This window comes from Lepidochelys olivacea, assembly GCF_965140295.1.
Source record: "Lepidochelys olivacea isolate rLepOli2 genome assembly, chromosome: 1".
NCBI classification, from domain to species: Eukaryota; Metazoa; Chordata; order Testudines; family Cheloniidae; genus Lepidochelys; species Lepidochelys olivacea.
The window spans coordinates 262,381,589-262,403,810 of NC_140411.1; the positions used below are offsets into that span (position 1 = coordinate 262,381,589).

Consider the following 22,222-nt stretch of genomic DNA (forward strand, 5'->3'; position numbering starts at 1 on the left):
AGAAGTGACAAGGTTTTGATCCCTGCCGCAGCTCTGACTCTCAGCAGTAAAGGAATTGGAGACAGGTCCCTCAAGACGACAGCAAAGTCAATAAAATTGAGTCAAATGGGCAGCCAGCGGGAGTTCTTGCAGCTCCATCCAGCCTAGTAGCTTTTTGGGTGGGGCCCATCTCTCCAACAACATGGGGCCCTGCACCAGCAGCCACAGACAGATATTTTCTAACCACAAGGGGGGGAAGACCTTGATTTTTTTTTCCACCTCGGATCACAAACTGTACCAAATGCTTAAGTGATCTGACAAACGTATGTGGGGGGTCTTATCACCCCCCTATGTGCCCATTCGCTTGCCCAGCAACTGATTCTGGCCCCACCCTCACCTCTGCTCCTCCTGCAGCTCCTGGGGTTTCAGGCTAGGAGTAGTAATTCACAGAATCCAAAGGGACCTCAGGAGGTCATCTAGTCCAACCCCCTGCTCAAAGGGGGACCAATCCCCAATTTTTGCCCCAAACGGCCCCCTCAAGGATTGAACTCACAACCTTGGGTTTAGCAGGCCAATGCTCAAATCACTGAGCTATTCTTTACCTCCCTTTCCCAGACCAGTGAGGGGTGGGAACAGGATTCCCTCTACCCCTTCCCAGGCTGGATGCCGCAGGGAGGGATGGGGGCGGAGCCATCCTATTGCTCCCAGGAGCAGAGGAGGAATTGGGGCCACCCAGAGCCGCTGGGTAGTTTCCACTTCCTCCTTTGCCCTCCCCTCTTGTGAGAACAGTGTGGGTTCCAGTGGGGAGGGGCGATCCTGGGGTGGGTGGGTGTGGTGAGTGTGTTGTGCCTGTGTCTGTGGGGGTGTGGAGCCCAGTCTGGGGGCTGCAGGAGCGATACAACACAGGAGCTGTTGTAAAAAGCTGTGCTTAAAGCATGCCCCACTGTGACCCAGCTTGATTTTAAAAACAACAACAACCTCCCTTGTCCCCAGGGTCTGCGACCCATTCCCACCCTGCCCACTTGAAGCACTGGTGGCACCTCCATGCTGTTACAGCACGCTGGGGCTTGGGGGGTCTGTACGGACTCACAGGGAACGCCACCGCCTACCATGTTGCCAACGCCACCTCTACAGCACCCAGCTTTTCCTTGCTGATCTCCAACTCAAGCACCAGCCAGGCCTGGCCCTGCTCATCCTATGAGAGAGAGGGGGGCAATGGGCTGCAGATCACACAGTCTGTTCCCTGTATGTTACACCGTCTCTTTCTCTGCTTTGTACCATAGGTTGAAGTAAGAGCCAAAATTGTGAGCTCGCTCTCTCCTTCCTGTTGCCACTCTCCCCTCCAAACGACGACTCATCCCGCCAGCCACGCCATGTCGTCAGACCCAACCACCCCTCCGACAGTCCCAACCCTCCACTCCCCGAAGTCGCCTGTCTGGCCCACCTTCCCCTTTCACCGGGAGGGAAGTCGGATCTGGGAGCGGGGCAATCTTCTCCTCCGGGACCTGCCCAGCCCCCTCCCCACCAAAAGAACCAGAACATACTCTGCGTAAGTATCTGGCTTATGCTGCTGAGGGTCGGACAGGGCGGTCGCTGCACAAGGGGCAATAGGGCAGAGTATAAAAATCCTGTGGACTGCTCCAATGTGGGGGAGCAATGGGAGAGATTGTAGCTGCTGTGTGTATGTGATCACACCCAGACACCCACTGGGGCGGTCTCCCTTTGCTGGTTCAACCACAGTAGTTCAGAGACAAGCAGGTATTCCCGGAGCTGTGCTGACCTGGATGACGCATACACATAAGGAGTAGGAAGCCAGGGGAGGCAGGGCCATGCAGAGTGTGTTTTTGAGTGTGTGCTGCAGACGGGGGAACAGCTTATGTGTAACTGAGCTGGCACTCGCCCTGTGGTCTCTGCACAGGGGTATGTGTGCGCATGCACATACTGTTACACGCCAACAATGCTCATGGTGAGCAAACTCAGACCCGTGTCCCTGGGCGCCCTAGGCAAGGAGGGGATCTGATGCCTCCACAAGTAGCTCCCTTACTTCCACCCACCCAGCTGGTTCCCTACTGTCGTCCCCTCCCCTAAACAGAGGGATTGGTACCCACTCAAAAGCGCACGGCAGGTGCTTTTAACTTCAGCCCCCCCTCCCTCCTAGAACCCTCTGCACTAGTTAGTGATGCTTCAAAGGAGGTCCTGAGGTAACGGACACGAAGGATTCTAGGCTGCCAAGGACCCCTCCCTCATACACTCCTCCCCCTCTACTGAGTAAAAATGGGAGCTGCCCCTTAGCAGCCATGGGGGAGCAGATAGGCAGATGCCCCAGGGCTGGTGAAGAGCTGTCTGGGACTGGCACGTTGGTGGGTGATTGGCACTCAGAGTGCTATTCCAGAGGTGCCACTTTAACATGTGGCACCCTGGGCTGCTGCCTCCCTAGCCAGTGGCCACTTGACATGGTGAGTGCATGGCTGAGCTCCCCCCCCCCCCGCCATGTGCCGCAGAGGTTGAGAGAAGTGCTCTGTGTGGCATAGGGGGCCCAGCCCTTTCAGTCGTATAGTGACTGATCTACCTGCCCCCCTTGAAAGGAGGCTATTGCCTGGCTACGGTCTGTTAATTCTGTAAATAACTGACTGATTTCTGACCCAACCTTCTCCTCTTCCACCGCCTACCTCTCCGCTGCAGCGCCACCAATACCTGGGTCTGACAGGCCTTTGCCAGACAGTGGGGATAACAATAGAAGCAATACAATGTCTTTGATTCCTGCCTGGGTTTGGGATTGTCCGTTGTGGAGAGCCACTTCTGGCAGAGGAGAGGCTCCTAAAAATCTGCCTCCTGGTTGTAATTGCAACCTTGATCTTCCGAGAGATCATGATTAACGGTGTCCGTCCTGCTAAACTGAGTGGCATCCGTGGCAACCAGAAGACCCTGTAAACAACTGACACTTTCAAACAAACTCTCCCTTCTTTATCCCAAGTGTGCAGGTCTAACTCTGGTATTAAGAGCACCAGTCACAAGAACACAAGACCATGATCTTCATGGTAAGGGACACCATTTTGTTTAGAAAAGTGGCGACACAACCCTCTCCTGGGCTAAAGATGTGGTGAGACTGATTGGTCTGGCTCCTTTAAGTGGCACTGCCTAATGGTGTCTCTTGTGGTGCTAACTGTGAGGCTACTTCACCTCTTCCCCACTCCTCTCTCCTTCCCTAGGACAGCTCGTGCCTCTGCTGGCCCTGTCTTCAAGGGCGTCTGTAAGCAGTTCTCGCGCTCCCAGGGCCACGGCTTCATCACTCCAGAGAACGGCACAGAGGACATATTTGTACACGTGTCTGAGTGAGTCCTGCAGGGAGTGGGATATAGAAGCTTTCACCGTGAGGGCATCGCTAGGTCTAGGAGGACTGGATGAATGAAGGGGTTCCTGCCCCCCCTCCTCTCCCTCCCTGCCGCTGTCCCACTGCGAATGGGACAGGATCCTTTAACGTGGAGGTCACTGGTAACAATAGATGGGAATGACCAGAAATTGTTGCCACTTGATGGCTGTTTGGGGCCTGTGAGAAGTGACTTTGGGCTCTGGGAGCCAGCAGGATCTCAGGTCAGTTTGTTGTGGAGATGTGTTCACATCATACAAATAGCCATGATGCCTGGTGTTAACTGGGGCACGAGGGCTAGCTGATGAGATTGGTTATGGAGGCCTAGGACTGGCTAAAATCTGCAGGGGGGAGGGATGGGCCGACTCCACTTTGAAGCCCGCTCCTTTCCAAAACTGGGCTCTCTAGGTTGGAGGCACAGTGTGTGTCAGCGAAGTGCACATGCGGCTGCTGGTTGGGCAGTACCTGTCCTGGGGGTAAAACCTCTTCCCGAAGTCTGGATCTTGTGTCCCACCGCAGCAAAACATTTATTAAGGCTGGGATTTCCAAAGGGGCCCACAGAGTCAGAGGCCTGAATGCCAGAGGCGTGAACTTGCTTTTGCCCCATTGAAGGACCCCAGATAATGGGACTCATCATGGTGCCAGAGTCCCTCATGGCATCATCCTGTAGTCAGGGAGAGGAGGGGCTATCACTGCAGCTCTTTCCACCCCTATAGAAAGGGCACAGCTGATGTCAGGTCTTCAGGAATGAAGCATTTGTCCCCACTCCCCCAAGAGCAGCCTGTGACCAAGGACATCACTACTGCCTGATTATTTTTTTGGCTTCGGTCTCATTTCAGCCCCTAACTATCTACCATATCTTCCTCTCTTCCAGCATCGAGGGGGAGTACGTCCCCATGGAAGGAGACGAGGTCACATACAAAATTTGCCCCATTCCACCCAAGAACCAGAAGTTCCAGGCTGTGGAGGTGGTGCTCACCAACCTGGCCCCGCACACAAAGCACGAGACATGGTCCGGGCAAATAATTGGATCCTAGGCTTCGGGTGGAGTCTACATGAGCTAGCTCAGTCTGGAGGTGGGGTGGGGGTGGGGACAGGGACAAAGTCTGGGGCAGCTGGCTTGCGGGGGAGAGGGGTGGGATCACATTTCTTGTTTGCAAAGTGACATGTAGCCGTATCCATTCTGTGTCTTTTATAAGATTACATCCTTGTTTGTAACTGTGTCTTCTTGAGGGTGGAGAGAGAGGCAGAGCTGCTTTGGGGCAGATTCCCACTTTCCTACATGTCATGAGCTCATGTGGTCTTTCCCCAGGGACATGTGCAGAAGCGCCTGCTTTGTGTTGGGAGAGGAGAGGTGTGAACCCAGCAGGAGTTGATGTCCAGTTTATCCTGCTGCCCATGCTATCCAAACTCACCACTCTTCCCTGATCCCAACTCCTTCAGGAAGCTCTAAATCCCCCATGCAGGGGGCCAGGACAGCCAGAGTTTTGACCCCCCGCCAACTTCTTCAAAGCTGACGCTAAGGAGAGCCAGGGGGAATGAGGGGTGGGTGGCAATATCCCTGTAGAGAGTGGGCAAGGAGGCACTCATCATTTGAGGGGCAGGGCAGCCCCACAGAGTCTTAAAGAAGCATGTAGATTGAAAGCTCCAGTTCAGGGTTCTAGAGTCTTTCCTGGGACTCTCTCACCTGGCAAGAGATAGAATCTATTCCCCCTCCAGCCAGTGAGGGGAGAGAAGAGGCAAAATGGAGTGTATCTCCCCCACGTCATTTTATACACCTGCCTGCTGGCTCTGAGCAGCTGCAGAGTGAACAGCTGTACTCCATAGGCTCTGGATCTGGCCACTGCTCTAGTGAGCCTCATTTGCACCCTCTTCGCCTGTAATTCCCCCGAATACTGGCATCCTGAGCCTGGGGAGTAAGAATATACCAATAGGCTGTTGTTTTTTTATTTTTTTTGTAAGACAATGGAATGTACCACTATGCGGGGGGAAGGGGGAGCCTTAAAATATGAATTAAGTCTCTCTCCCCACAACCCTTCCCTCAGGTCCCCACACATATGATTGAGATTTGCCAAATCTCATTAGTGTGGAGGGAGATGTCCTAAAAACAATGAGGTTAGCTTTGAAAACCTCTTCCTGTCCAGAGTGCGAGGAGACTTTGGCTCTATTTTGCATAAACTCACTGTGGGGCTTTGGACAAGTCACTTAGGCAGCAGACTCAGAAGCGATCTCTGATTCTTATTTCGTGGTGCTTTAGTTTTCAGTGGCCCAATATGAATCATATTGGATCTGACATTCAGAGGTGCTGAGTATCCACAGTCCCCAATCACTTCATCTGGAGTTGTGGGTGTGCAGCATGTCTGCAAATCAGAGCCTACGTGTCTCAATATATGCTTTTCTGAACCTTAATCTCTCTGCCTCCATTTCCCCATTGGGACGATAAAGTCTGTTCTCCCTCAGTCCTACCCATTTTGAGGCCTGCGCTTCGTAGGTCCACTAGAAGTGCTAGTTGGTATTTACAGTCTTACTCATACTCCTTTAGAAATCTTCCTCCTTCAGATGATCACAGGTCAAACAGCCCTGTATAGACGTTTGTGTGGTGTTTATTGTTGTGTGGGTGTGTGTGGAGAGAGATCAGGAAAGAGCATAACAAACCAAGAAGGCAATGGGAATAAATCTAGACTCTAGTTACTGATGTCCTGTCCAGTCATGCAGACTCACTGAATTGTAGGCTAGACGCTGTCTTTAATCCTCAAAAGAGTGGTCCTCACTAGCTACATAGCTGGATAAATAGTTTCCTGCTTTAGATTAAGTTGATTAACTTATTTAAGCAATTTAATTGAATAAATCTTTGCAAATGCAAAATGTAAGATTTTTCTTTTTTAGGAGGCACTCTTCTCAAGTTTCCTCTAGCCACAACAAGTGGTACATTCTGGTTCCTGCTCCCACATCTCACACACACACACACAAAAGCCCATGGTTTGTTCCTGTCCTTGAGTATCCTAGTTGTTGTAGCAACTCTCTCTGTCTCTGTGACCCCGTGGATTTACATGGCATAATTGCTGTGGTTGCTATGGTACCATGGTGTGCTGTATGTACAGGTCACGCTCTCTAGACAGGATGGGGAGGATTGTGTCAGGGGATGACTTGGGCTTGATGGCTGAAGAAAGAACTCTTAATATCCTGATCACATATAGCAGCATAGATGCTGCAGATGAAAAAGACCTATTAGGTTCTCTCTCTCTCTCTCTCTTTCTCTCTCTCTCACACACACACCCCCACCCCCCCGGCTGGTGATTTTTGCACTGATAATGGATGGATAGCAGAGCAGCGGTCTGGGCTGGTAGCTATTGCTCTATGCTGCTGCATGGCCAGAGACCTGCGGTTGAAGACCCCTCTGCACTTCCGGGAGTGTTTAGAGGTGTTGCAGGTGAAGAAGCACTTTTCTTTGGATGGAGCTGACCTGAGTTTTTAGCTACAGCTCCCCTCCCCTCTTGTTAACATAAATTCCCTTTGCGTATGTTTGTGTTGCTGGCCGTGGGGTGGGAAGCGAGGGAGATGGAGGAAGGGCATAGGTGGCCGTATGGTCTCAGGGGTAGTCTAGTGGGCTATGCAGTAATTTCCCTTTGCGTATTCAGTTGCCTAGGTGCGCCTCCTCAGTCACTGCTTCCTCCAGTTATAGTACGTGGGTCTCTCTGGGCACCTCCCCCTGGGGCACACAGGGTCACTGCTACAACATAACCTTAATTTCTGGTCTTCCTGTAAGTATCCTGAGGAGGCAAATCTCCCAATGCAGCTTGTTAGGAGAGGGGAGGGGCTCTGCGGGTAGGGCGTGGCTGCTATGAGCTTGCATATTATTGGCAGGCTGAGGCACATTCCAGTGTAAGCACAGGTGTCTTGACCAGGGGTTTAGCCAGGGCTGCAACTCTGTGTGCACTGATACTATCTGCTCCTCAACCTGAATCAACCCTTCGGAGACTCTGTAACTGAACATGTCCTCCTGAGGCCTTATTTGGGCTGGTCCTCTGGAAAATGCCAGCATCTCAGGGGTGAAGAAGCTGGAGCGGCGTGGACATTGCCCAGACATAGCAACAACAGTGGCGTGAGGGGTGAAATCAGTTTTGCTAAGTGGCAGGGTGCCCTTGGGGGAGGGGGGGTGGATGGGCTGCCGGGTCCAGAGAGCGAAAGCACCTGTGCACGAGCAGCACCTGTGTTAGAAGAGGGGGCAACGCTGCCAAGTGGCTTTGTATGGTGGTTAGAGGGCAGTGAATTTCCCCGCTCTTGCTTCTGGTACCATGGGAGCGCGGGTTCTGCCGTAACTCTCTGAGAGGGGACCCCATCCTGCCAGGACTTTGCTGAAGCCTAAAATGCCTGACCCTGGTATGCTTTGGAGCCTGGCCCAATATCCACGCAGAGCTGAGGTACCTGGGGAGATCAGTGGCCCATCAAGTCCGGCTGGTTCAGCAGCCCTCCTTTCATTTCCCCTACCCAAATGGGTTCAGGCTGTGCCACTACTATTCCGTGGGTGCAGCGTTACGCTCCCGGGAGCAAAGGGGAAACTCCTTGTGAGTCACAAGAGCCTTCCTAGCCTGCCCTTTGAAGCTGAACCGTTCAAGGACGGGGGGGTTCTTTACAGCCCCATCCTACAGCCACTGAAGTCAACGGCAACCCTTGTATTGGCGCTGTGGGGAGTGGGATCTGGCCTATCACAGAGTGATTCATAACAGGGCTTATTAACTCCCGGAACCCATTGGGCTGTGAGTTCCTGCCCGCGTGGGTGAGACGGAGGCAGAGGAAGGAATGCTGTAGTCTGCTCATCTCATGCAACACCTGCCTCCGCCCTTGAGGGCAAACTGATCAGGGGACCAGGTTATTCCCTCCTCCTCCTCCTCCTCACTGGAGGCTCTGTCCTGAATGCTGAGGTAGCTCCACCACATCCTCACTGCTGTTCTTTGGTTATCAAGCTTCAAACAGCAGCAGCCACCCATGTCTCCTCCTGGTGGAGCAACAAGTGCCAGAGCTCCCTCTCTCATCTCTCCTAGAACGGGCAGCTGGCTTGGCCATGACCAACTCTTTGGTTCTTTTGGAAGTAAACTAAAATCTTAGAAGTGTTTTTTGTGTTTTTTACAACTCTGGTGTGGTTCCTGCCTGTCTGACCTTGTGTCAACTTCTGTAACACTGGCAATAAACCATTGAAAGTGACTTTCCCAGGAGTCCTGCCTCTCTCGTCTCTCTTGTGTGGTGGCTCTTTCATCTACCTGACATGGGCAGGGCCCTCACTGCAGGACTGTCCCCAGGATCCTCCAATAAGGCTGATTAGTCTCACAGCTGCAGTAGGAGAGAAGTATCTGGCTCCCCTTCTGTTACTAGACCCTGCTAGCTGTTGCTGTGATTGGCCCCAGTGGGTTGCAAAAGTACTGCGGTACAAAGCACAGAGCGCTCCTTAGCCACATTTAATATTTTAATGTTTGTTAAATAAATTTATTTTAAACACTTGGGATCAATTGTACAGGAGCTGCCTGGCTCTACTGCAGATGTGACCAGAGCCACCTGTCTCCTTGGTCACTGACACATCAATCGATGTTCACACACACACAGAGCAATAACTCTGATACACACATTCCTGCTTAATCGTGGTAGATATCACGACAGTACAAGCTGTGGACAGTACAAAGAGAGGTTTCAGAGTAGCAGCCGTGTTAGTCTGTATCCACAGAAAGAAAAGGAGCACTTGTGGCACCTTAGAGACTAACCAATTTATTTGAGCATAAGCTTTCGTGAGCTACAGCTCACTTCATCGGATGCTCACGAAAGCTTATGCTCAAATAAATTGGTTAGTCTCTAAGGTGCCACAAGTCCTCTTTTTTTTTTTTTTTAGTACAAGGAGAGTCCTCCTACATCCCAGGGCAGGGGGGAAGGCAGAGGGGAGTGCTAATAGGTCCAGCCACCTCGTGGCTAGTCAGAGGTATAACGCAAAGGAGGCATATTCCCTGTTTTGTAGCCCTTCATGGGCTACTGAATGCTCTGTCTCCTGTTGTTGTGAGGAGGAGTGTGTTTGTGTGTGTGTGGGGGGGGGGGTGAGGGACAGGACAGGGCTCCCACTTCATGCCCTCTCCACCTGTCACAGTGAGATCTGCCCAGCAGGGTTACAAATACAGGGTTAGGAAACAGACATGGAAAAAAACAGATGCTAAATTCTAGACCGGGCTCAGCAACCTTTCAGAAGTGGTGTGCTGAGTCTTCATTTATTCACTTTAATTTAAGGTTTCGTGTGCCAGTAATACATTTTAATGTTTTTTAGAAGGTCTCTCTCTCTCTAAGTATATATTATATAACTAAAATATTGTCGTATGTAAACAAGGTTTTCAAAATGTTTAAGAAGCTTCATGTAAAATTAAATTAAAATGCTGATCTTATGCCGCTGGCCCGCTCAGCCCGCTGCCAGCCTGGGGTTCTATTCACCTAGGCTGGCAGCGGGCTGAGCGGGGCCTGCAGCCGGGACGCTGGCTGGCAAGGGGCCGGCAGCCAGACCCCCAGACCAGCAGTGGGCTGAGCAGCTCAGCCCGCTGCCACTCAGCCCACTGTCGGTCTGGGGTTCCGTCTGCCGGCTCCTGCCAGCCAAGGTCCCGGCTGCCGGACCCGCTCAGCCCGCTGCCAGTCTGGGATCCTAGCCCTGCCCACATAGAGTGGGTACCTACCTTCTCCCTGGTTCTAGCCCATTCTCTTCCTCTCTCTCTCTCTCTGCACTGAGCTGAGGGTGGGAGTGCACTGAGCACAGGGCTGGGGGTGAAAGAGCAGGCTGGGGTTTGGGGTGTAGGGTCTGGCTAGGAGCTAGAATGAGGGAGGGGGCTCAGGGTTTGGGCAGGAGGTTTGAGTGTGGAGTGCTCACCTGGGCCGCTCCCATTTGGTGTGAGGGGTGCAGGTAGGAATGTGGGGTGTGTGTGTGCAGGAGCTCCCGTTTGGTGCTCAGGATGGGGGTGAGAATGTGGGGGGGTGTAAGAGTCAGAGCATGGGGTGGGGGGGCTGGGTATGTGTGGGGGGTGCAGGAGTCAGGACAGAGGGCTAGGGTCGTGCGGGGCAGCAGGGTTCAGGGCAGAGGGCTTGGGGGTGCGGGCTAGGGTCATGGGGGTGATCCCAGCCCCCTGCCCAGAGTGGCTCACGGAAGGGGGCTGGAGGGGATATGCCCTGAATCCAGCCCCCTTCCCCAAGGCCCCATCTCCACCTCTTCTCTGCCTCCTCCCCTGAGCAAGGAGCGCACTGCAGCTCTGTTTCTCCCCCTCCCTCATCAGCTGATCGGCAGCAGGGAGGGAGAGGAGGAGGGACAGGAACCCAGCACACTGGGGGAAGAGGTTTGGGAGGGGGGAGCTTGCCTGCCCTGCAGCAGCTGGCAGGACCAAGCTTCTTCACCCTGCTCCTGCGGGGGGTTGGAGTGCAGAGAAGAGTGGGCTGGGGCGGGCAGGATTTTTAATAGCATGCTGCTGCCTGCCGGGGTCCCGGCAGCAGCGTGCCATTAAAAATCGGCTCGCGTGCTGTCTTTGGCACGCATGCCATAGGTTGCCGACCCCTGTTCTAGACCAACAATTATTCCCATCTTCCCTCTCACATAACACCATCGCCCCCCGTGCACTCCCTGCTAGGGCAGAGGTGACACACCTGGGATGGGTGCTCCTCATGCTTGTGTGCGGATACAAGCCACACCAGGGCATGGTGTCAGGACTCAGATGGGTGGATTCCCCTTCCCAGCTCCTCCTAGCACTGGCAGAGTGGCCCTCTCACCTGCTATGTGCCCTGGGGCATGCAGACCCCACTCTAGCCCCCTGGGAGGGGTCTGACAACTAGCACCTGGTGAGTATTTCCAGGGGGCAGGAAGAGTGACTACATGAGGGAGGGCTCTAGGAACAAGCGGTGCACACAAGCGCTTCCTAGGAATGTAACCATGGGGTGTGGTCAAACTGAGGCTTTTCCGCTCCTGAAAGCTGCTGCTCAGGCAGGGCACAGGCCCTCACCCACTCTAACCCCTCCCAAGGAGCCCAGTCCTGCCCCTTCCCTCCACACCTGCATTTGGGCCCTTGCCCACATCAGTCTAGTACAGCAGGGCCTGTGCTAATGGGAGGCAGCCAAGCTAAGCCACCCGGGGCCTGCTTCTCCGAGGCACTGAGCAGGTGCACACCATGTGCTCAGCCCCTTGGCACAGCAGGGCCTGGGGGGTTGGGGTTAGGCCCCCAAAGTCAGAGGTGGCTTTTGAAAATGTTGGTACAAGCCCATCCCCTTCCCCACATGGTGCTGCCTCCCTACTGCTGTCGCTGCCAGGCCAGATGGGGGCCTGTGGGCAAGGAAAGGCTAGAACAGGAGGCAACCTGGCTCAATCTTTGCTTTTGCCAAGGATGGTAGCAGGGTGGGCTCTGCTCTACCCCAGCCAGGCTAACTGCTTAAAGCCAGCCCGGCCTCTCCACTTACACAGCCTTAAAAGCAGGGCTGTGACAGCCCCGGCATTGGCCAACAGTGCAGTTTGGAGAAGGGGCCTCCACAGCTAAATCCATGAGCCTCTACAGCCAGAGCTGAAGAGCCTGGTGCTGTGGCTGCGAGGTGTACTGGACTCCCCTCTGCTGTGGACTGGCATGGGGGGAAGCCCACCACATGGTGACCTGGTCCCTAATATGGTTTGGGTTCTAACAGAGAGGGGGCCTAATGGTAGCCCACGGTTGGCACGGCATCACCTACTACAGTGGTTCTGAAACAGATTCATGGAGCTGCATCCGCTACCACGAGGAGCAATATTCAGGTGGTAGGTGCTGAACTGTGCATTAGTGGGAGCCCAGCAAGGCCAAGCGCACACAACTCCATGTGAAGCTTAGCACTGCTGAGGAAAGGCCCTTTGCGTTCCCAGCTGAGTAGGGAAGCCAGCGTTGCCCACCTTGCAGTAGTGGGCCGCTGGGAAAGGTGACCCCAGGCGAGTCCCAAGTGGGTGCAGGGCAGAGCACCGTGATGAGCTGGAGCTGGTTTGCTAGAACCAGTTGTTAAATTTAGAAGCCCTTTTAGAACTGGTTGTCCTGCAAGGGACAAGTGGTTCTAAAAGGGCTTCTAAATTTAACAACCGGCCAAAAGTGGCGCTGTGGGTGCTCCAGGGCTGGAGCACCCACAGGGAAAATTTGGTGGGTGCAAAGCACCCACCGGCAGCTCCCCGTCCCCGTCCCCAGCTCACCTCCACTCTGCCTCCACCCCTGAGTTACGTGCCACCTTGCTGTGCTTCTCTGCCCCCCTGGCTTCCCACGAATCAGCTGTTCGCGCAGAAAGCCAGGGGGCTGAGAAGCAAGGGGTGCCTTCGTGCTCAGGCCCAGGGAGGCAGAGGTGAGCTGGGGTGGGGGGGGGCGCAAGGAGGGCCACCCGCACTGCAGCAGGTAACCCCACCCTGCCCCAGCTCACCTCCACCTCCCTGGGCCTGAGCACAAAGCCGCCGCTTGCTTCTCAGCCCTCCCAGGCTTCCCACGCCAGCTGATTCGCAGGAAGCTGGGGGAGGGGGCGGAGAATCAGAGCGGGGCGACGCGTGCAGGGGAGGAGGCGGAGTGGAGGTGAGGTGAGGCCGGGTGCGGGGTGGGGAGCTGCTGGTGGGTGCTCTGCACGCACTAAATTTTCCCTGTGGGTGCTCCAGGGCTGGAGCACCCATGGAGTCAGCACCTAAGGCGCCACTTTTGATGTGATCAGTGGGGGGAGCAGCCGCTCCCCCTGCTCCCCACCTAGCTATGCTTCCCCGCCCCTAGGAGCCAGAGGGACCTGCCGGATGCTTCCCAGGAGCCGTCCCAGGTAAGCACTGCCGGGAAGCCCCACCTTACCCCCCGGCAGGTCCCTCTGGCTCTTAGGGGCGAGACGAGGCGGGGTGGGCACCCACTATGGTGGCCCACAAGACCCTCCTGCCCGGTTCCAGGGGCAGTCAGGGGACAGGGGAGGATGGGACGGGGTCCTGGGGGGGGGGGCCGCATCAAGGAATGCAGGTGTTGGATGGGGCAGGAGTCCTGGGGGGCAGGGGAGGGCCATGACCTCCTCGTGGGGTGAGGAGGGAACCGGTTGTTAAGATTTTGGCAGCTCATCACTGGCAGAGCACCATGGGGTGGGGAAGCTGTGTAACCCTGCACTCACTGCACAGATAAGCTCCTGAATGGGGAAAGCAGCCATGTTAAGTATCCTCTCACCTTCTTGTCAACTGTCTAAATAGGCCATCTTGATTATCACTACAAAAGGTTTTTTTCTCTCGCTGCTAATAGCTCATCTTAATTAATTAACCTCTTACAGTTTGTACGGCAACTTCCACCTTCTCTGTATGTATATATATCTATATCTTCTTACTATATGTTCCATTCTATGCATCCAATGAAGTAGGCTGTGGCCATGAAAGCTTATGTTCTAATAAATTTGTTAGTCTCTAAGGTGCCACAAGTACTCCTGTTCTTTTTGCCTCCTTAAAGGTGACTGGAAAAGGGAATGGGGCAAATTAGAGCTGTTCCGTGTTTTGTTTCCAGCTGGATAAAGAACGCTTGAAAGGGTTGGGTTGGCTTTTTAAAGGGTGAGGTTTTTTGAACTAGAAATCGAGCTCTTGTCTAGGCTGGCAGTCCCAAGGGTGTCTGGTGATGTCATCACTTCATAGCTTCTCCAGCCAGGAAGACTTGAGCAATTGGGATAGAAAAGGGGATAACACTTAGACTGCTGAAACTGCCAGAGGTGGTGTTTGTTGTTTTTTTTGTTTTTTTTTTTTAAATATAAACTTAATACCCATCCAACTCCAATGCCTAATGGTTAAAAGAATGTCTTTGTTAAAGTTTCCACTTCCCAACCTCTTCAACTGAGGTGCTAAGGGCAGAATAAACCCCCACAGACCTCCCACAAGTCCTCCAACAAGATAAGAGATCAGGCACAACATTCCTGATGTTTCTAGTGTAAACAAAAACAGAAATCCAGTGCACCCTTTTTCTATATTTTTTGTTTATATATATAAAAAGGGTACACGCTCATAAGACCAGCCATAATGGATCAGACCAATGGTCCATCTAGCCATGATCAGGTCTTCTGACGGTGAACAGTGCCCTATGCTTCAGAGGGAATGATCAGAACAGGTAATCATTGAGTGATCCATCCCCTGTCGCCCACTCCCAGCTTCTGGCAATCAAAGACTAGGGACACCCAGAGCATGGGGTTACAGCCCTGATCATTTTTTAAAACCCTTTGCAGGTCGCCTTTAAGGACTGGTCTGCTGTGTGAAGAGGTCTGAGAACCACCTGACTTATGGGGGTCCCAGACCCTGCTTCCTATTTAAAAGGTGCTAACTGATGAGGAGTGCATCCGTTGTGCAAATATGTTTAGAGAGTGAGACTGTAGTGATTGGCCCCTACAAATGCCTCAGATGAACAGAGCAGGGAACCGTCTCCCACCAAGAACTGAACGTTCACCTGGAAAAGGAAGAGAGTCTGATGGCAGCAGAAAGGAGCCTGGTCCCACACAGCCCACCTGTAACTGGGGGTAGTGGAAGGTTAATAACCCCCCTCCCTATAGCCTCCTCCACCTCAGTTTAAATCCTTCCCTCACAACCAGCTCTGGAAAGCTTTCTTAAAAGGGCCCTGCACAGAGGCCTCGAATGAAGGTGGTTTTCATGATGTGGGATCTCGGGAGGCGGGGTGCTGGAGAAGGGGTATCAAAGTCACGATTCATTAGCTCTCTCTGGAAAAAAGATCTCACAGCACCTTCGGACTGTGTCCTGGGGAGACTGGACGCTGTGTCCTACTGTCCGGGGGTCATCATAAATCTCATAATCATTCCCTCCCTGTAGGGGGAAAAGAAAATAGGGAGGAGGGTAGTAATCACAACCATAACTCCCTCTCTAGCTATCACTTGCTTTGTCTTGCACAATCTCCAATGCACTGGAGACTCTGTAGAAGGGTCATTCATCTGCCACTGAAACGCAGCCACCTCTGCAGCTGGAGGAGAACGTAGCAGCTTGTAACAGGCTACAGTGTGTTAACTGTGCGAATGGAGTATGTGGGAAAGGTCCCTGCTTACACCACTGTTCTGCAGCTACAACACTGTGGAGCAGTTTAGGATAGGAAGTGAAGAATACCACACCCATCTGAAATGATGGGAGAATTTTAGAACAGCACAATGTAGTCACCCAAGCCGGAGCTTGGCTAACACCACTCCCCCTACGTCAGTGGAGATGCCCAAGTCAGCTTATTGCAGTAGGTAAGGATCATCTTGTAACCGATTCCAGAGAGTAGGCAGAGCCGTTCCTGTTTAAACTGAAAAGCCTCTGTGGAAGCGGGCGAGGTTTTGGTTTACAGCTCATTGGTTACATGGCACCATCAGCAGCATAACCCTTCCCAGACTTGTGCTGGGCCACTAGGTCAGTAACGACTCAGAAGGAAGAGAGCCACCCGGTGAATCCCCAACACCACTTCTTACAGCACTCAGTTTCCCCTGGAGACGTGAGTTCTGCTGGGACTGCAGCCTGCTATGGTACAGTTGCAGGCCCTCATTCGCACTAGAGAGACACCCCCCCCACTAGAGGGCAATTCCAAAGGGAGTTAGGTGAAGTCCCATATGGCTGGGGAAGGACTCCTGCCCTCTCCTCCAAGAGGCTGCCAGCCTAGGAGAGAAATGCCCCCCCCATATACTCACTGGGGTCGTCTCATTCCCGAAGAAGTGGATGGTGTCGAACCTCTCGTCCTCGAGGATGTCGAGGCAGTATCGCTTGTCCCAGCCCTCAGGGAAGACATCAAAGCTGATCATACCACCTGCCAGCAGGAGGGAGGTTGTTAGGTCAGCAGGCTGGTGTTGGAAGGGTGCGGGGTGAATTCCAGACCTCGCTACCCTGGGGCAAAGGGAAATGTCTGTCCATGATGTGGAGGCAGGCACCAGCCCAGCCATGGTGATCGAGTCTCTAATGCATTATCAGGATGACAGCAGCTGCTGTTTCTATGACAATGGGCTGTGGTGGCGTCAGCAAGGCCCTTGTGATTCCAGCCAAGGACACAAGCAGGAAACAGTGAGGCTGGTGGTGCTCCAGAGGAATCTGCCATGGGTACTGTACCAGAGCGGTCTGTCCCCTATCAGGTGTAGTGGGATCTGGGGCTAGCCAACCCTGTTTCATGACATGGCCCCTTTAAAGAACAGCTGCTTAAGGAGGCAGCAGAGAAGCTGGAGAATGGGGGCCAGGTGTTAGTCATGGAGCTACTTCCTGATCCAGGATAAAACCCAGCTGTTGGCTGAGCAGAGTGGAAGGAGAGAGACTCTGTGGAGTAGGCCTGGATCCCAGCAGGCAGGGGAACTTGACTCTGTGCACAACCCATGGAGGAGCTGTGGAATCCCTTGACCAGAGGAATGGCACTGAGACACCAGGGCAAGACACCTGGGGAAAAAACTCCACAGAGTGGCCAGAAGCTGAAGTGGGAATGACAGCGCTCCCTAGCAACCAGCTAACTGGAGGGGGAACTGCAAACCTGAAGGCCTAGATGGAGGGTGAAACAGGAAACCCCAAGAGGGAAGGGCTTGGGCCTGAAAGGGCCAAAGGAGACCAACTATTTCCTAAAGCCTTAACTGAACCCCAAGAAGGGGAACATTATTGCAAGTATTCTGGGCTACGACCATGTCCTTGGGAGAACTAGGAGGGAACTGAGGGCTGGGTGCCTGCAGGGCCATTCTGTGCCATGAGGAGGTGTGCTTTGGGACAGACCCCTGCCACAGTACTTCCATGGCCCCATCTGCACAGTAACTCCCTTACCTCACAGGGGTGTTGAGAAAAGTGCTAGCCTCCCCTTTTACATGGGGGGGGGGGAGCTGTGGCACAGAGACACTAAGTGACTTGCTTGAAGGTCCCACAGAAAGCCTGGGGCAGACTAGGAATTGAACCCAGGTCTCTAAGTTCTAGGCTGGAGCCCTACACGTAATCCTTCCCTTTAATACATCCATATGCATTCAGATATGGAAAATATTGTCAGCGTGCTCTGTCTCTAAGCAGAGCTGGGCAGCGAGAGGGGCTCCTGGTACTGGCAGGGCTAGAAGATCAAATGCAGAGGGAACGACAGATGGCACTCAAGGACAGTAAGTTCTGTCTCGTTGTTGCTCAGTGGTGTGAGCAGGGGACTGGGCTCCAGGAACTCTTGAGGCCTTCTGCCACTTTTCAGCTCTGTGCACACCCCTTTCAGAAGGAGTCCTTAATTTTGTGTGTCTCCACTTTGGGGTACTCTAAACACTTTATGCCTTATTTTTAGAGGAGCTGAGCCCCCGCAGCTCCCATTATCTTTGTGTGCTTACTTACAATCCTAGCCTACTGCTGGCAGCTTACCAAAGTCATAGGAGAAAGGACCATTGTTCTGTTCTTGTTCCATGTGCATTTGAGGAGGAGAACAGGACTGCAATGCCTTTGTCCTTCTCTGCTATGACAAATGGTTTGTGTAAATGCTGGCAGGGATCACGAGATGTTCTTACTGGGGCAGCGAAGGGGGATACTGCCTAGAGATGCAGGCTCCTCCGAGCGCAGAGTCTCAGGGACTCTGAATTACACATAGGGTGGCAAATGATGTGCCACCTCCGCCACGCTCCCCCATCACTCATCCCTGCTACACTCCTAGTAATGTGCTTTCTTTTTGATGAGTGCCTTCCCTTTTTCAGCCATACCTACCTTCCCTGGTGAATAGCTTTAAAGAATTCAGCCCTGTCACTCACCCAGCCTGATGACCTTCCACTTCAGTGGAAAGACCCAAGAGTGCTCCCCTCCTGCTGTGCTCCGTGAGGGTGGCTGCGGGCTGAGCACTCCTGAAAGTCTGGCCATTAAAGTGAGTGACTGCATAAAATGGTGTACTGGGCTCCACATTTATTGCCTCTCAGTGACTCAAGATGCAGCTTTTCCTTGCAAATGGAGTAAAGGCCGTTTTCTTAACAGTCACCCCTGCAAACACAACCTGGGAGCTCAGACTCAGGCTGGGTTCTTCCACTCTCCTGCACCAGTGGATTCAGTGCAGTTACGTAGGTGGGACTGAAGGTAGAATTTGGCTCTGTAGTTGGAACGCAGTTAGCAATCCTGTTGCTGCTGTCTGAGACAGAACAGATTCAAGCTCTGTCCAGAATTGTGTTGGCTCAGTACAGCTAACAGAAGTAAAATACAGTTAAAACTTAGTGTGTCACTAAAGCCAGCACATCCGAGTGATACCAGGGAAGCAGATCTACGGTTTTTGGACCATAATCATGCATTAAATAGGAAACAGGGCTTGAGATCCCTCCTCAGGGATGAACATGGGCAATACCCCTCCCAGGGATCTCCACTGGGAATACACCTCTGACGTTCACTCAAGCAGACGCTCTACTACTTTTAAGCAGGAAATACCCTGGTATCATTCCCTTCCAAGATCTCAACAGGAAATTCATCACACAGGGAAACCCCACAGCAGCACTCTGCTCACCTCGAGAGAACCGTAGGCCCTTGCCAGCAAACTCCCTCTGCAGGGCTGCCACAAACTTCTCACGGATCCTCTCTTTCTGCAGATGAACAAACAGGAGGACGGCGGGATAGGAGGTTTTGAATGACTGTATCCTTGATAGGCCTCATTCCATTGATTGTCTAGATTTACCTACAGGCCTTGCAAGCCTCTCTCTGTGCATCACCAGGATAGTTTCTCTGCTCTGATCCCAGTTTCCAGGCCAGAATTTCCTTGTTACCCTAGCAGCAAGTACAACCTCCTTCCTCTGTCTCCTGTACTGAGCACCCAGGACAACTGTTGGGGAGGACGAGGGAGGCATTCAGCATGGGCTGTGAGGATTCGAAATGGCCTCTGTATTCATGCTACTTTCATTTCTCCCTGTATATGATTCCCCTCCCCACACTGATGTAGCCAGCCCACATTAGCCTTGGCCATGTCAGCCTAGAGCCGGGGTGGGCAAACTACAGCCCAGGGGCCACATCCAGCCCTCAAACTCCCAGTGGGGAGCAGGATCCAGTGCTTGTCCCGCTCCAGCCGGGGAGCGGGATCGAGGGCTTGCCCTGCTCCGCGTGGCTCCCAGAAGCAGTAGCATGTCCCCTCTCCGGCTCCTATGTATAGGGTCAGCCAGGAGGCTCTGCATGCTATCCCTGCCCCAAGCGCCACCCCCACAGCTCCCATTGGCTAGGAACTGCAGCCAATAGGAGCGGATGGGGCAGCGCCTCCGTGTAGGAGCTGGAGGGGGGACACACTGCTGCTTCTGGGAGCTGCTTGAGGTAAGCATCACCTCGAGCCTGCACCCCTGAGCTCCAACCCCCTGCTCAGGCCCTGATCCCCCTCCCATCCTCTGAACCCCTCGGTCCCAGCCCAGAGCACCCTCCTCCATCCCCAACCCCTCTTTCCCAACCCCACCCAAGAACCCACACCCCCAGCCGGAGCGCTCACCCCCTTCCATACCCCAACCCCCAATTTCATGAGCATTCATGGCCCACCATACAGTTTCCATACCCAGATGTGGCCCTCAGGCCAAAAAGTTTACCCATCCCTAGCCTAGAGGACCCCAGGTCAGCTGTTGAGCAACCCCAAACCAAAGCCCCTTCCTGCACTCCACCCCACCCTGGCAGCTGATGCATTTCACCATCAACACTGCTCTCCCTTGGAGGTTCAGAGGCCCAGTTCAGGACCCAAAGTCCATAGGTTCCCCACTTATCTGCCTTCATGTCTTGACGTAGTCTGACCCCTTCTGCCCTTGGGGAGGGGAGAAAGAAGCCATCATAGATAGGTTGGTTCAGCCAGCATTTGCAAGGATCTGAGAGCTCTGTAGATCCGTTTAGGAGACTGGTCCTGGTCTGGAAGGCCCATTGAGGAGACACCTGCTCCGTTTGGGCTGGGGAATGGGACATGATGTCAGTTGACAATGCTGCTTCGCTGTGACTGGAGATGGGCCCTGAGCTGTAAGTTCACTACCTAAGTTCAGGGCTGCTGGCTTTGAGGTTCTGGTCTAAGACCATCTCTAATCATGACACTGAAGAAACACCATTGAAAATGAGAGGCTCTTCTTAGGACAGCTTCTCCACATAGGGAGCCTGCACTCCTACTTGATCAGTGGCAGCAGATTAGGTCAGTTCTTTCATCTACATATTTCCTGTGGTTTCCCATCCTTATCACAGCCTCAGCCTCCAGAGCTTATGCAGGCAAGCCCACAGGCAACAGAGTCGTCGGCATGGATATAAGATGAGACCCGAGTGCTGTGGTATTACATGGCCAGAAATAGTCAACGCCCCACAACTTAATGCCCAGTCATGGAGGAGGGGAGGGTGAATCTTGGCCAGTTACCTTGTCCAGCTCAGAGAATTCTATTCGCTCCTCCAGGGTGCAGCTTCGGCCAATGGGAGAGATGTTCAGCATTCCGTTGCGGAACTCTATGAAGGTCCCGCTGTGCATGTGTAGATGTCCATGGTGGTTTGTTTTGGTTTTTTTTAAGAATTGGGAAGGGAAGAGAGAAGGAACCATTAAAATAGGAGTGCCTGTAAAACATGTGATGTAAGGAATGTTTGCAGGGACACTAAGCAGGCTAAAAATGACAACAGGATTATCCTCATGCTTCAGGTATCAAGTGCTCACGCTCTAAGCCCAGAAATAAATAACTCTCCACTTTTACTGCTGCAGCACATCACTGGGATATTAATCACAGCCAAGCTTTGCTGATACAGAGTTGAGGGGAGTTGTCCCAGAATGACAGGGTGTCTTTAGAGAGAAGGAAACATGTCAACTCAATCTAAGCCAGAGCTCAGGGGGAGGGAGCAGTGTTTTGGAAGCTAAGATAATGCGACAGCAAAGCTGATCTTGTGGTTAAGACACTAGGACTCAAGTGACGTGGGTTCAATCCTTAGCTCTGCCACAGACTGTGTGATACTGGGCAAGTCATAATCTTTGTGCCCCAGTTTCCTATCTGTAAGGAGGGGATAACAATACTTCCACTCTTCCATCCCCTGGTTTGTCTACTTAGATCATCAACTCTTTAGAACAGGGACTGTCTCTTAAATTGTGCATTTGCAACACCCAGCACAGCAGGACTCTGCTCTTGGTTAGGGCCTCTAGGTGCTATCAAAATACAGATAATGAGGCCAAGAACAAAGCCAGTGGATCTGCAATTCTAAATGGGAGTGTGATGTCCAATTGCCTAGATCTGAATGGTACACGAACAGCAGCTGGGTACAGGAGGATCATTACCGTTTCTTGGGCAGCTTCAGGAGTGCCATGTAGTTGAGACAGAAGTTGATCAGCTCCTGCAAAAGCTCCTCCCCCAGGTGATTCTGGATAGCCTTTGGGAGCAGGGGGAAGAAAAGGTTAGAGGTCACATGAAGCCAAGACTACCATCAACTTGCCACAAAGCACGTGGGCTGAGCTATTCTACAAAATTCATCCAGGATGCCCACTATGGTGATGACTGGACAGAAGGAGTAGGGAGGCTTTGGTGGGGAGTGGAGCTGGCAGAGCTCTGGATGGTGGCATATGGCTGGTTTCATCTGGTGCTGATGGAACTGGAGACAGACTTGGTGGAGAAGACAGGGAAAGAGCTCCTGTGGCTCGGTGGGAGACATAGCAAGTAAGCTAGGCCTACCTGTTTGGCGACCAGCTGCCCATTCTTGTACTGCACGGTGCCATTCTCCGCAAAGACGTAATCAAACTTGTCGATGACTGTGGGGAATGGGTGTATGGGGCAGGGGACAGCAGGGTGGGGGGGGGGAAGGGAGATGAAGGCGAGAGAAAAAACATTAGCACAACCTCGTCCGTCACTCGGCGATGGAGCAGTGCGGAGCGATGGATGTTGGCTGGATTCAGAGCTCTTTGAGCCTTTACTCCATGGCCGTAGGCTGAGCAAACAGACCTTGAGCCTCACAACTCCCTGGATGTTATG

The 22,222-nt window shown here is 53.1% G+C and overlaps 2 protein-coding genes across 8 annotated transcripts in view; one reads left to right on the forward strand and one right to left on the reverse strand.

Annotated features, from left to right (window-relative positions):
- The window catches only part of CSDC2 (cold shock domain containing C2), a 29,014-nt gene extending 20,455 nt beyond the window's left edge, over window positions 1-8,559 (forward strand). For both annotated transcript variants that reach the window (XM_084645647.1, XM_084645648.1), the window contains exons 2-4: window positions 1,263-1,528; window positions 3,189-3,311; window positions 4,221-8,559. In XM_084645647.1, coding sequence (XP_084501773.1) covers window positions 1,353-1,528; window positions 3,189-3,311; window positions 4,221-4,383 — 462 coding nt within the window. In that variant the 5' untranslated portion in view covers window positions 1,263-1,352 and the 3' untranslated portion in view covers window positions 4,384-8,559. The remainder of the gene's footprint in view (window positions 1-1,262; window positions 1,529-3,188; window positions 3,312-4,220) is intronic.
- The window catches only part of PMM1 (phosphomannomutase 1), a 50,873-nt gene that overhangs the window by 23,205 nt on the left and 5,446 nt on the right, over window positions 1-22,222 (reverse strand). For 3 of the 6 annotated variants that reach the window (XM_084645167.1, XM_084645164.1, XM_084645163.1), the window contains exons 3-8: window positions 21,926-22,002; window positions 21,535-21,626; window positions 20,638-20,737; window positions 18,787-18,862; window positions 16,007-16,122; window positions 15,076-15,155 (exon numbers count right to left, since the gene is read on the reverse strand). In XM_084645167.1, coding sequence (XP_084501293.1) covers window positions 15,076-15,155; window positions 16,007-16,122; window positions 18,787-18,862; window positions 20,638-20,737; window positions 21,535-21,626; window positions 21,926-22,002 — 541 coding nt within the window. Of the gene's footprint in view, window positions 1-8,794; window positions 15,156-16,006; window positions 16,123-18,786; window positions 18,863-20,637; window positions 20,738-21,534; window positions 21,627-21,925; window positions 22,003-22,222 lie in introns of those variants that run through there. The other 3 variants (XM_084645162.1, XM_084645165.1, XM_084645166.1) reach the window with 3 other exon arrangements.